Source organism: Microtus ochrogaster, linkage group LG1 (genome assembly GCF_000317375.1).
Source record: "Microtus ochrogaster isolate Prairie Vole_2 linkage group LG1, MicOch1.0, whole genome shotgun sequence".
NCBI lineage: Eukaryota > Metazoa > Chordata > Mammalia > Rodentia > Cricetidae > Microtus > Microtus ochrogaster.
Genome location: NC_022027.1, coordinates 5414657 through 5429177, shown reverse-complemented (window position 1 = coordinate 5429177; position 14521 = coordinate 5414657). Strand labels below are relative to the sequence as shown.

At 36.8% G+C, this 14521-nt stretch overlaps 1 protein-coding gene across 7 annotated transcripts in view; it reads right to left on the bottom strand.

The window, feature by feature from the left end:
• The window catches only part of Ccdc88a (coiled-coil domain containing 88A), a 154294-nt gene that overhangs the window by 83031 nt on the left and 56742 nt on the right, over window positions 1-14521 (bottom strand). For all 7 annotated transcript variants that reach the window (XR_001229208.2, XM_026785137.1, XM_026785138.1 and 4 more), the window contains exons 4-6: window positions 8262-8331; window positions 5733-5791; window positions 264-347 (exon numbers count right to left, since the gene is read on the bottom strand). Coding sequence is in view for 6 of the 7 variants with exons in the window: in XM_026785137.1 (XP_026640938.1) it covers window positions 264-347; window positions 5733-5791; window positions 8262-8331 (213 nt within the window). In the remaining variant the exon portion in view is untranslated. The remainder of the gene's footprint in view (window positions 1-263; window positions 348-5732; window positions 5792-8261; window positions 8332-14521) is intronic.

Below are 14521 nucleotides of genomic sequence, written 5' to 3'. Positions count from 1 at the left end.
CCTAATAAAAACAAAATTCATTCAACATCCTCATGTCCTCTTGGAGAAGAGAAAGTAAATGTGTGGCAAGCACTGTGCCATACATAACACACGTCACTGCGGATTATCTATCTCAAAAGAAAGTCAATTTACATAAAAGTAAGGTTGATTTATATTTGATCTTTAATTGTTCTTGTTTATCTTGTAACTAAGTATTTGGGGAGATATTATTAGAACACACTGCAAACTTCATAAAAGCACATTAAGTATATATAAGTAGTTACCTCTTGAATATGTGCGGCAACTGCTGCTTTTGTATCAAAATCTAAACCTTGAATTCTTTCAATAAATTCCTCCTTTTTCTGACACTGAAAAAAATGAAGGGGGTACCATTCAGACTCTATATTGTCCTTAAAATGCTACCTATAAGCACCAAGCTTTACAACATTTCAACAGTACATTGAGGGTTTTGTTCTGCATTTAAACAACCTCTGATATACTTACCTAATGAAGATACAATGATTTTGAAATATTTAAGAGCCAGACTCTGAACTCTACAGTTTTACACTGGAAAGTTCTGAAGTAGGAACATATTACACAGCACATCTGAGGTCAGGATATTATTATGCTAACTTAACAAACAGAGAAGTAAAGAATCAAGAACTTGTTTCAGAGAGAACAAGTGACTGCCAAAAACCACAGTGAGTCAGTGGCAGAATTCGGAATACTGCCAAAACTCTCAGTCAGTCCCTGACTGTCACCAAACAACACCGCCTTTCTTCTTGGGGGAAAAAATTCGGCAACTTTTACTTCAAGCTTACAATTTATTCTCATATTCAGCCTATTAATCTTAATAAAAGAAACTAACTCTGATGGCCCAGGTCAACATTTATAAAGTAATACAATAAATATCTGGTTTGTTTCTACTGTAACAAAGAAACCAGGGACAAAATTTAATAATTATAAAAACACTTGTAACCAAATAGGAACAAGGCAGCAATTCCTTGTTATCAACTCTTTAAAGTTTTATTTATGCTAAAAACATAAAATATAAACATAATCTTTTCCCAATAAGGATTAAATAACAATAAACATCTTCATCTCTGTTTCTGTCTACATCCCGTATATTGAAATTCAACTGCGGATACAACTGTATTCCTGCAGCTACCAAATGAGAGGTGCATACAAATAGACAGCACGGCCTTGTGCCAAGCCAAGATGCATCTCCTGGGCCAATCACAGAGCCAGAGGAGACAATAAACCCTGAAGAAGAAAAACTGGCTCTGTGATCAGTAAGAAACTTACAAAGCTCTGATTCATGTTACTTAAGTTGCTAATGCTCTATTTCTGTCATTACACAATCTGAACATACTCTACACTTTCATCCAGAGGTCTATATCCCAGTAAAAACTAAAATATTGTTACAATATAAAAATGTTTTAAAGTAAACTACCAGAAAGCACAATTCCTAGGTCTGATTAGGAACTGAGGAGTTTTGGAGGAAATGGAATAGAGATCAACAGGCTTAAAAACACTGACTTTTTTGGTCTAGAAAATATTACCAGGTCTGTAAGAACAACTGAGAATTAACTGTGTATTCACAGTGTATGTAAACTAACTTCAGAAACAATCCCAACCTTTTAATTCAACATTTCTGTAATTACTGACTTATAAATAGTTTTTTTGGCAATCAGAACATAAAATGGCAGAGTTATTATGAAATGTAATAAATAAAATTTATTCAAAGTACCCCAATTCCACTGTCTTATGATTTTGTTACAGTTTAAAAAGAAACAGACATTTCCTTTTATAAGCCCTGCAAGCCTCTGTTTCTTCACTAGCACTACCTTGAGAAGCTCACCATTTATACAGTGTAACATTCATCAAGAAAGGTATTTTTTTAAAGAAATGTAGTATATATAGTAGCTGTAAATGAGTAAAAATAGTGTTTCCAACTAAAGACCTGATGACCAAATTAGAAGAGCAGAAACATCAGACACTATATTTATCTTACTATCAGCTGTTAGGTAAACAATCATGTACAACACATTACAGAAATGTAATGAATTAATTTACGTATGAACATTGCCCCATAGTGATTACTAGGGTTAGAAAGGGTGTTAAGAAGAAGATGGTGGGAATAGATTAGACCAGAGAATTGATACAACTAAAGAGATAAATGGATAGGATAATTTATGTCATATATAGTACAGTAGGATTATTATGGTGAACAACAATTAACTGAGTACTTCAAAATCTTCAGTATAGACAATTGTGTATACCCTTAAAACAAAGAAATAATGTCTTGAGGTAGTAGGTACACCAATAATCCTGATCTGATCAATATCTACCACATGTGTGTGTGTGTCTGTGTACAGTTACACTTATCCACATGCATATTTAATTGCTACATGTAAATTAAATATTATATCTCCAAAGTCAGCACTAAGAGTCAACACAAACTAGAATATAAAATATATGTAAATAAATTACATACATGTATGTGAAATATCACCAGTGAACTTGTTTATTTACAAAAATCTCATTTCATACGCTGGGGATGTAGCTAAATTGGGAAAGTGCTTGCCTAGCACACATGAATACAAGGTTCAATTACAAGCACTGTAAACATTGGGTATAGTGTACATGCCTGCAATCCCAGCATTGGAAGACGGAAGTAGAAGAATCAGAAATTTAAGGAAAAACAGAGCTACACAAGTTTAGAGCCAGTCTGAGATACATGAAACCCTGTCTCAGAAAAAAAAAAAGGAAAATCAAGCCCTAAAACAAGACCCCAAATATTTCATTCTATGAAGAGCTAGTATAACTGTAGATTGAAATAATTTATTAATAAACTAAAAAGTTAGATTACTGAATCTACTTTTAAAAAGCAACTACTAGTTTTAAACATTTTACATTGGATTGGATTTTTGTATATTGTATACAAATTTTGTGTATTGATACAGACTTGAGATTAATTTTGTAGAACATGCTATACATACATTTCTACTTTTGTTCAAGGTATTGTACCATTACAACTTATTTAACAATGTAATGCAGGTTAGTCACCTAGATAATTGAACTTGAAGTCACATCAGATATGTTTTCAAAGTCAAATAAAGATATATTTTAGAAAGACAGGTCATCTTCAAACATTTCAGAGATCTACAGAATATGGTATTTAAGATGTTTTAATAACATATGTACTTTTTTGTTTAAAGATAATGAGATATGTATGCTCCTGGAAGCACAAGTCTACTTGAGAGAAATAATGGGCATCAAAGAAATTCCACATGGAATTTCCTTTTTTTTTGTGGCAAAAGTAAGCCACTGGGCAAGAAAATGTCCTTGCCTCGACTGCTGACAGTATGCTGTCCTAATTGGACAAACAAGACACAAAAGAAAGTGACTGCCAAGCATTGTAAAGACAAGGCAGAACAGACCTTTAAAATATTCTGCTTCACAAGAAAAGTCTGTCAAATATGGTAGGCCTGTAGGCCAAAGACGGACACCCCAAAATGCAGAGGGACTTTGAGTGACTGTCCAGGCAGCCAGCTGTTTCTGTCATTTCACATTTTTTTGGAAGTTGCTTGCTCATACTTCTTACTTACTCAGTTAATATTATTTCCTTCTTTGGTCTCTGAAGGAGTTGAAGTTATAGTTTTCTTTGTTAACCCGATACAAAAAGCAAGTTATGATAGAAAGTAAATTCGGTGTAAGACTTTGGACTCACCAAGATAAGATAGACATGGAGTATTTTCTCTGAATTTGTCAAATGCAAATGAACTAGACATTGTTGATGTATTTACTGCCTGTATATATTGTGTATAGTTATTGTATTTATTGTATATAGTTTTTCTTACATTAGTTAAAGTCTTCTTTTTTATTTTAGAAAAGGGGAAATATAGTGGTATATTATTTGTATTTTAATAAATAAAGCTTGCCATAAGAACAGAACACAGAACAGCCACACTAGTCAGCCATACAGGCCAGGCAGTGGTGGCACACACCTTTACTATCAGCAGCCTCGCTAGTTAGCCATAGAGGCTGGGGCAGTGGTGGTGCACACCTTTAATTCCAGCACTTGAGAGGAATAAAAGGCGGAAAGAGACAGGTACTAACTCTCTATCAGTCTGAAGATTTCCTAGAGGTAAGACCTCTCTGGTAGCTTGTCTGCTTTGCTTTTCTAATCTTCAGGTTGAACCCTAATATCTATCTCTGGGTTTTTGTTAATCGTGCAACAATTATTCTCTTAAAAAGTGCTGGTCTTCAGATATAGCTCAGTGGGTAAAACGTCTGCCAGACAAGTGTGATAGCCTGCGATAGGAACCCCTGGATGTTGTGTGCAACTTTAATCCTAGGGCTCTTACAAAGATTGGGCAGAGATAGAAGAACTCCCAGAAATTAAAAAAAAAAATGAGGCACAGGTAAACAATCTCAACAAGGTTGTCCTCTTACTTACACAAGTGTGTCATGGCATGTTCTTGTATACACACACACACACACACACACACACACACACTTTTTAAGCTAATTAATGAAAAAATTAGCATAGTAGATTTGGAAGTCATGCCAGCGTTCTTTAGCCTATTAGCAAATTGATCTAAATCTAAAGTGACAATCTCAATTTGTATATAGAATCCCACTGTAATTACTAAAGTAGCATACTATTCTTACAAATGTTCAATATTATAAGAAAACCTTAATAAAATATAACACCTGGCAAAGTACATATTCAATAAATCTTGGCAGTTAATATTGATACAAACATCTATAAAGGAGCAATAAAACAGAGTATTATTTGTAAGGAAAGTGCTTGCTGGGTGTGAAACTATAATTCCAATGATAGGAGGCAGAGATGGGAGGATCCCTGGGACTTGGTGGCCAGCAAGTAGCACTGAATCAGGGAGTTCTAGGTTCAGTGAGACACCCTATCTCAAGAAATAAAGTGACTTAGCCGGGTGGTAGTGAGGCACGCCTTTAATCCCAGTACTTGGGAGGCAGAGGCAGGTAGATGTCTATGAGTTCGAGGCCACTCTGGCCTACAAGAGCTAGCTCCAGGACAGGCTCCAAAGCTACAGAGAAACCCTGTCTTGGAAAAACCAAAATAAAATATAAACCAATAAAAGAATAAGGTGACTGACACGATACTGACCTCTGACCTCCACATGTCTACATGCATACTTGTACAGTCATATACATAAACAAATACCATACACAAAACATTCTGTATTTTAAAATTTATTTATTTTTATGTGGAGGGGCATGTGCCTGCGTACCATGTATGTGCCTGGTACCCACAAAGGCCAAAAGAATGTGCTGGAGTCCATGATACTAGAGTTGCAGACAGCTATGTGCTACCACATGTGTGCTGGGAAACAAACCTGCGTCCTCCTAGAAGTAGTCAGTGCTCTCAAACTATTGCTTCAACCCCAATCCTCTCTTCACTGCTAGTCCCTCTTCTACTCTCTTCCGAAGCATAAGATTGTAAACCAAACTAAGAGATGTGTGAGAGATGCCTCTGAAGAAGCATAAACATCTGAGTCATTGGAAGCATCTAAATAGGAAAAACTTAACTAAAAGCTTTTAATACATGACATGATGCTTTAGCTAACTTCTGAAATAAAGGAAATGCTCTCATACATAATTTCATTTTAAGATGATATACTCAAAATTATCAAGTCTTTCAGAAAACTAGACAGAAGCTCAAAGACAGTTTAAGAATGAAAATATGAAGAAAAACATTAACTTACCTGAACTGCACAACCCAGTAAGAGTAAAAGCAACTTTTTAACTTCTTCTGTGCCTTGTTCTGAAATAAAAACACAAGTGAATATAGCATTTAGCATTGTTTCAACTCTTTCAGAAACTGGAACAATCAACTCTAAGAGTCAATCACCTCAACTTGACCAAAAGATGAATTTTGTAAATAAATGGTGTAATTTAAACATGTGGTTTCTGTGTGCATAATATGATGACAGCAGGAGACATGGCAAGGATACTTACTCCTTCTAATTGGAGCCTGTCCTGGAACTAGCTCTCAGGCTGACCTAGAACTCATAAAGATCCTCCTGCCTCTGCCTCCCGAGTGCTGGGACTAAAGGTGTGCGCCACCACCACCTGGCTAGGATACCCCTTCTTAAGAGTTACAGTGTAGATAAAGAAGCTTTAAGCTAAGTATGCTAACTGCACCTACACCTTTTCTCTAAATTGTATTTACCATCCCTCTAGATTATGCTGATATAAGAACATATCAGAGTTGCTTGGGTCTGCCCCTCTTTAGTAGTTTTTAGTAAAATATAAACATTATGGTTCATCTACTGATACAATTTACATATATCTCTCACTGCACAGGTTCCTAAGGATCGGAACCTTAAATGTACATCACAGTGAGTCTAATAAAACAAACTGGGTATGGTAGTTCATACCTATAATCCCAACACCCCAGAGACTGAAGTAGAACTACATGAGCTACCCTGGGCTACACAGTGAGTTTCAAGCTAGTTTGAGTCTACAGTGTGAGATCCTGTTTCACAATAATAAATTTTAAGAAAAGAAAAATCTGTATGTTAAAAACTGGATAAAAGTTATCCAGAACTTTTAACAGAACAGCAGAACAATCTTTGTTAACATGCATTCAATTAAGATTGTCTTAAAACATTTGGCTGAACACAACCACAAACATAAAATTCAGAAAGATTTTCACTATCAGGTGAACTTACCTGTGATGAATAAGAGACTTCATCTTATTTTCCATGAAGCTATTTTTTTTCTAGACTTACTAGGTCATTTTAACAATCAGTACACACTCTTCGGTTGTAACTTTGGCTACAAGTTGCTTTCCTTCCCCTCCTCAATTCCTTAGTGAACCTCTTCCACCACCATAAACAGATCTCATATGTGCAGTCCTTCTTGAACATGTCACCAGAGTCCCAACTCTAACCCTGACAATTTTAAGAATAATTAAAACTCTATGTTTTTACATGCCTTAGTATTTTGTACATATCTCTGTCATATGAATTATATGATCTCACATTCATCTTTGGATCTTTCACCAAACCACAAGATTTTCTAGCACATGAACCATTTCTACCCTATGACTTGTAGTTAGTTACTAAATACATATGAAATAAAAAAAATTCTATTCTGCATGCTAATCTCCCTGTGTATCTCTAAAGATTATCTAGGTTAAAAAAAGATTATCTAGGTAACTGAATTCCTGAGTTTATTACTAATGAATTTAATTGGTAGTTTCGTCTATAAAAAACAGCTGCTACATACTGCCTTCTATTTGGATTTTATTTTTTGTTTCAACTGGGCAAGGGTTCAAGCAAAAGAGGACATATTCAATTTGAATATCATGCAGCCTGCAAGGATTAAGTCCTTTCCTGAAATGTTTCATAGCTAATAGGTAATTGTTCAAACATTAAATTCTAGGGTGGATGGGTACAGCAACTGTCTGGTGTATACAAGGCCCTAGGAGCATGTTCCAGAAACAGCAAATATACAAATAAAAATAAAATATTGTAAAAGAGCATGAGTTTTTGAGTATAATAATTTAAATAATCTAAAAACCTGCCTTTCATCCTTCCACTAAAGCTGTTTAATATAAATTAAAATGTTTACTAGTAAAACTTTCTATTTAAAGGCTGGATGCTTTTTATGATTATAAAAATGAACTAGCAAACAAACAAGAAAATCCAGAGCTGAAAAAATTTTGGCAATAGTAAATAAGCATTTAAGTATAAAACTTAAAAACAAGTTTCAACATCATTTGTTTCCTTTTTTCTTTTTAAAATATATTTATTTATTTATTATGTATACAATATTCTTTCTGTGTGTATGCCTGAAGGCCAGAAGAGGGCACCAGACCTCATTTCAGATGGTTGTGAGCCACCATGTGGTTGCTGGGAATTGAACTCAGGACCTTTGGAAGAGCAGGCAATGCTCTTAACCTCTGAGCCATCTCTCCAGCCCCCCATCATTTGTTTTCTAACATGACTGCTTGGACTGAGATAATAAAAACCATAATACATCACCAAAATACCAGCTTAATATGGCAGAGAAGATTACTGATTTAGTGTTGACGTGTATCTCACCAACAACTTAAATATTGTGAGTTTTTTTTCTCTCTACAAACAGAAATATCATTCCCAACTTTTCCTACTGATGTTGTGGAAAAACCTACTGAGAATGGAGATAAATAATCGAGCCCCTGGTAAACATTACTAGTGTTACAAAAACAAGGCATTATTATGCCATAATAGCAACTTAAAACTTACCAGAAAAGGGATTTTTGCCAATGATTAAGACATTTGGCAATGACATCATAATCAACTGCTGCAAAGTCTCCTGTAAAATGATATCCAGTAGTTAGTAACTATACGGCTAATGCTGACTAGGTAAGACTCACCACATTATCATTTAGGATTTGTACACACTTCTGTGGGTGTGCTACATTAAAAACAAACATGCAAAGGATCTATTATGTCTTAAGTTTTGCACCTTATGAATTAAATAAGTTATGACAGACTTAAATGATCAAGCATGGTGGCTCATATCTATAACTCTCTCACTTGTGAGGCTGAGAAAGGAGTTCTTTTTACAAGTCTGAGATCAGCCTGGCTTAAATATTGAATCTGAGATAGCTTCAGCTAAAGAATGAAACCCTATCTCAAAATATAAAGTAAATAACTTAAAAAGGGAAAAACCTCAATTATTTTTAGATTCTTTTCATTGAAGCAAAATGAAGACTATCACTTTAAGTTTTTAAAAACATAAATATTTATTTTAAAGCAATTGCTACTTTTTTCTTTTCTTTTTTTTGAGATGGTGTTTCTCTGAATAACAGCCCTGGCTGTCTTGGAACTTACTCAGTAGATCAGGCTGGCCTCGAAATCACAGAGATCTGCCTGCCTCTGCTTCCTCAGTGCTGGTATCAACATTGAATGTCAAGCCACCACCACCCGGCAGCAATCACTATTTTGTCTATACCATACTTCATGAAAATAACCTTCCTCTGAATATAAAACTTTTAAATTCACCCTCTTAAATAAAGCTTATGGGAAAAAGTTTTATCTTAAACACTTTACAGATAAAAAATAAAAACTTATTTTTGAGGAACACGAGTCAATATTGATAATCAGAAACATTAACCCACTGACTTGCCATGTGACACTCTGTATCTGTCAACTGTTACAAACTGTCCAAATTAGTGATAATCTTCAGCATGGTCCACAACTCTTGTTTCTTCATTCTCTTCTCAGTAACCCACCCTCCCATTCTATTGTTCCCTACTTCTCCCAAGTCACTGTTCCCACAATGAGAAGATGACATCATGCTCCCTCATCACCGCAGTCAGCAGTGACCTCATGCAAACACACCCTGACATTTACACCATGAGTCTGCTTATATTTTGATATAATTGTTAAATTTACTATTATGTAAAATTAACATACAATATGAATGCTTAGTATAGTGTACCAAATAGCAATATAATCTGAACTCTAGGCTTATGTTTATTTTATTTTATTTTTTTTGGTTTTTCGAGACAGGGTTTCTCTGTGGCTTTGGAGCCTGTTCTGGAACTAGCTCTGTAGAGCAGGCTAGTCTCGAACTCACAGAGATCCACCTGCCTCTGCCTCCCGAGTGCTGGGATTAAAGGCATGTGCCACCATCGCCCGGCTTATGTTTATAACAACTTTTGTTGGAGAAAATAGAAAGTTAAACAAAAGTACAAAATCATTAAATTGTTGAAACTATCTTGAAATTAATATGAAAATTATTTTTAATTTACAGTGTTAATTTAATTCTGATAATAATAATATGGAATAGAAAGACAGTTAAAAATTACACAATTTTTTTAAAGAAAATTATTTTTTAGTTAATTCTTATTGAGCACTACATTTTTCTCTGCTCCCCTTCCTACCTCTCCCCTTCTCTTCAACTCTCTCCCAAGGACCCCATGCTCTCAATTTACTCAGGAGATCTTGTTAAAAGAAAATTAATTTCTAGTTGGCTACCCTAGGATATTTTAGATCTTAGATTTGTTTTCGTAAACCATCCATTTCCCTAATCTAGTCTTACAAGTAGTATTTTCAAACATATACAACATATAAGCTGCAATGGTGTCACATGCCTGCGACCCCAGAACTTGAGGTCAGAGGAGCGCTGCAAGTTGAAGGCCAACCTGGCCTACACTAAGAGTTCCAAGCTAGTAGTGGTGATGTATACCTTTAACTCAGACACTCAGCAGAGGCAGGCAGAGCACTGAGCTCAAAGCATACCAGGTCTACATAGTGAGATCCAGGAAAGCCAAGGTTATATAGAGACCAAGTCTCAAAACAAAAAAAAAACAAAAATACCCCCCCCCAAACAACCCCCCCAAAAGATATAAAAGTACTACCATAATTAAACCTTTATTGTGTTGTTCCCAGGCCCGTAGAATTTCACCTAACTCTAAAGATTGTCATATTGATGGAGGAAGGTCATTGGTTAATTAAATAAAGAAGCTGCTTGCCCTGATAGGTTAAAACATAGGTGGGAGGAGTAAACAGAACAGAATGCTGGGAGGAAGAGGAAGTGAGGTCAGACTCGACAGCTCTCCTCTCGACGCCTCAGAGAGCAGAGCTCTGCTGTCTGGAGCAGAGACACCATGCTCCAGGCTCCTGGGTGGACGCGGGGATAGCTCTGCTCTCTGAGGCACATGCGATGAAGCTCCGACCCAGGATGGATGTAGGCTAGAATCTTCCCGGTAAGCGCACCTTGGGGTGCTACACACAGATGATTAGAAATGGGCTAGTCCAGGTGCGAGAGTTAGCCGAGAAAAGGGCTGGAGCTAAAGAGCGAAGCAGTGATTGAAAGAATGCGGTGTCCGTGTAATTATTTCGGGGCATAAGCTAGCCAGGTGGCTGGGGTGCTGGGGACGCAGCCCTGCCGCCCCTATTACTACAGTCATATCAAAGTATTTAAAGAAACCGGGGCAAGGATATGGAAATGAACACAAGATAAACATGACTTTACTAAGAAGGTCATAAAACAGAGCAAGGACAACATATAAATGAACTAGTTAAGATAATTTTGATTTGATATATGGGATAAGCCTATAAAATTCATGAAAAGGTAAAACTGCAATATACCTGAAAGAGAAATATTTTAGAAAATTGAAGCATTTGTTCAACAAATACAGAAGGCTCACTATTTGTCATATATTATTCTAAGCAATCACCAGCTCTGAGGGAGCATACATTTTAGTAAGAGTAAACAAAATAATAAACACATACTTTAGGTCGTGAGTGCTACAGATAAAAATAAAGCAATGATGTGGGAGTGTCATATATCAATCTGTTGATTTCATTGGTTAAGCAATAAAAAGAAACTGCTTGGCCCCATAGCTTAAAACATAGGTGGGAGGAGTAAACAGAATAGAATGCTGGGAGGAAGAGTGAGCTCAGAGACTCGACAGCTCTCCTCTCAGGAGCAGATGCTCCAGAGAGACGCCATGCTCCAGAGAGACGCCATGCTCCCCTCGCCTGGCTAGACACATGCGATGAAGCTCCGACCCAGGATGGACATAGGCTAGAATCTCCTTGGTAAGCCACCTTGTGGGCTACAGCAGATTATTAGAGATGGGCTAGTCCAGGTGCGAGAGTTAGCCTAGAAGAGGCTAGATAGAAATGGGCCAAGCAGTGATTAAAAGAATACAGTATCCGTGTAGTTATTTCAGGTAAAGCTAGCTGGGTGGCGGGAAGCAGCCCGCCGCTCATATTACTACTATAAAGCAAGAACGGCTGGAGAGATGGCTCAGAGGTTGATGTGCTCTTTATTTAGAGGACCTGAGTTTAGATCCCAGCACCACTTCAGGTACCTCACAACTACCTCTAACTATCCAAGGGTTTCCCTATTCTGGCTACACAGACATCTGCACAATGTGGCACTCATATACACATAAATAAAAATTTTAAATATAAAAAAACAAAAATAAAGCAGGAATGAAAAGTATTAGTAGGCCCGGTGGTGGTGGCACATGCCTTTAATCCCAGCACTCAGGAGGCAGAGTTAGGCGGATCTCTGTGAGTTCGAGGCCAACCTGGTGTAGAGGATGGAGTTCAAAGCTACTGAGAAACCCTGTCTCAAAAAAAAAAAAAGAGTGAAGAGTATTAGTAAATGTGGAATGTTGAAATTTTTGAAAACATGCAAGTCCTCAAATGTAGAAAATATGAGCATTTCTAAGGCTATTAAAAGTAAAATTTCACTGGAAAAAAGGTTCAATTCCGGCATAAAGACAGTCCAAATGATTTGGAGAAATAAAAAAAATATAAAAAATTATAAGAAAACTCTGGAAATCATTATAGTAATAAAAACACTGCATGCATCTCAAAGGATATAGAAAGTAATTTCATCCTTAATATCTTTAGTTGGTACTATTAAATTTTATATAAAAATGTTAGTTTATTTTTATCTATACACAAACGTGTATCAGCTAAAGTTCATATACCTTTTCAAAAGACTCTACGAAAGATGTTTTAACTGTCTGAAGCACCAGAGTTTGAGGGTAAGACAGCAGGCCAGCTCCAAACAAGGAATCCACTACTTCACTCTCAAAACACACAAAGTCCCTGAGAAGTGACCTAGTAAGAAAATGCTATAGTGGGGAAGCAGGAACCTCGACTGAGAAAACACCTCTATCAGATTGGCCTAAAAAAATAAAAAGGAAACCAAAAAGAAATAAATGAAAATAAAACATGCCTCACCCATAGGATGCAACAGTAGCAGCCCTAAGGCGGATGTGGTTAGCTCTTACAGAGGACCTGAGTTTGGTCCCCACTACCCAAAACTCCGGAAGACTTGATGGGTATAGGACAGTCTGTGGCATTTTTATATTTTTGGTTGTGAGCCTAGCCTTTAATGGCCGAGCCATCTCTCCAGCCCCTGTGACTATGAATGGTGGATGTGAGAGGACTTAGGTCATCATGGACAGTGCCACCTTTGGGCAGGTAGTGGGCTGAATAAAGAACAAGCTTTGTTTGAGTTCCTGCCTCCAGATTCCTGATAGAGTTTCTGCCCTAACTTCTCTCAATGATGGACTATAAATGTGGACGTGTAAGCCAAACAAACCCTTTATTCCACAAGTCAGTTTCGATTATGGGTTTTACTATAGATTAGAAAACAAACTAGGATAACATCCCTAGTGAAGAAAACTGCAAAAACTCTCAACAAATAGAAAAAAATCATTCATTATTATCTTAATTCAAGGGACACAGAGATGGTTCAACAAACTCAAACCACTAAATGTAATAATAGACTCAAGGACAGAAATCTCTTTAAATCATTTTTTAAAAGATTTATTTATTTTAATTTTATTTCATACATGTAAGTGTTTGCTTACACATATGTAAGGCATCAACTGGGTGCCTAGTGCTTGAGGAGGCCAGACCAGGGCACTGGATCTCCTGGAACTGGAGTTATAGACAGGTGAAAGTACCTAGTGGGTGTTGAGAAGTGAACCCAGGTACTCTGCAAGAGCAGCAAGTGCTCTTAACCACTAGTCATCTTACAGCCCTACTGGCCATCGTGATAGATGGCTTTTGAAAACAAACAAGCAAGCCTGAAGAAACTCAGAATAGAAGATAAATCTCAGCATAAACAAGAATATATGTGACAAACATGAATATCATATTAAATGGAGGGGGGGAAATATCAGGGTATCGCTACCAAATCAGGAGAAAGAAAGTGTCCACTTGATTCACTCTTACTCAGTATAATGATGGAAATTTTATATACAGCAAGACATGAGAGGCACACATACAAAAGGAACACAAAATGGAAGGGTAACCAAGTATTTTTATTTGAAGATAACATAACTGTATACATAATATACTACAATAAAAAAAACCTTGGAACTTGTAAAAACTTTCAGCAAGGATCAGAAAGATGGCTCAGAAGTTTGGAGCTCTTGCCGCTCTTTCAGAAGACCCAAGTTTAGTTCCTTTCCACCACGCAAATGGAAGTTTACAACTGCTTACAATTCCAGCTCCAGAAAAATGAGACATTCTCTTCTATCCTCTGCGGGCATCCACACCACACTCAGCCACATGCCCTCATTCCATTCCATACTGCACTCACACACCCCACACACCCACAGACACCCATACCACACAACCCCCCACAGAAATAAACCTTTAAAAAAATCAACTAATCTGGAATTTAAACAACAGTAAAAAACTTTCAGCAAAGTAGCAGGATACAAAATATACACATAGGGCTGGAGAGGTGACTCAGTGGTTACAAGAACTGGGCCTGGGTTCAATTCCCAGCACCCACATGGCAGCTCACAACCATCTGTAACTTCAGTTCCAGGGGATCAGATGCTCTCTTATGACCACCACAGGACATCAGGCAAGCACACAGTGTACAGACATACATGCAGGCACAACACTTACACACGTAAAATAAATATAAACGTAATTTTAAAAATTATCAATGCATTCATGCTCATTCAAAACCAAAACCAAACAGAGCATGTAGCCTTCATATATATATA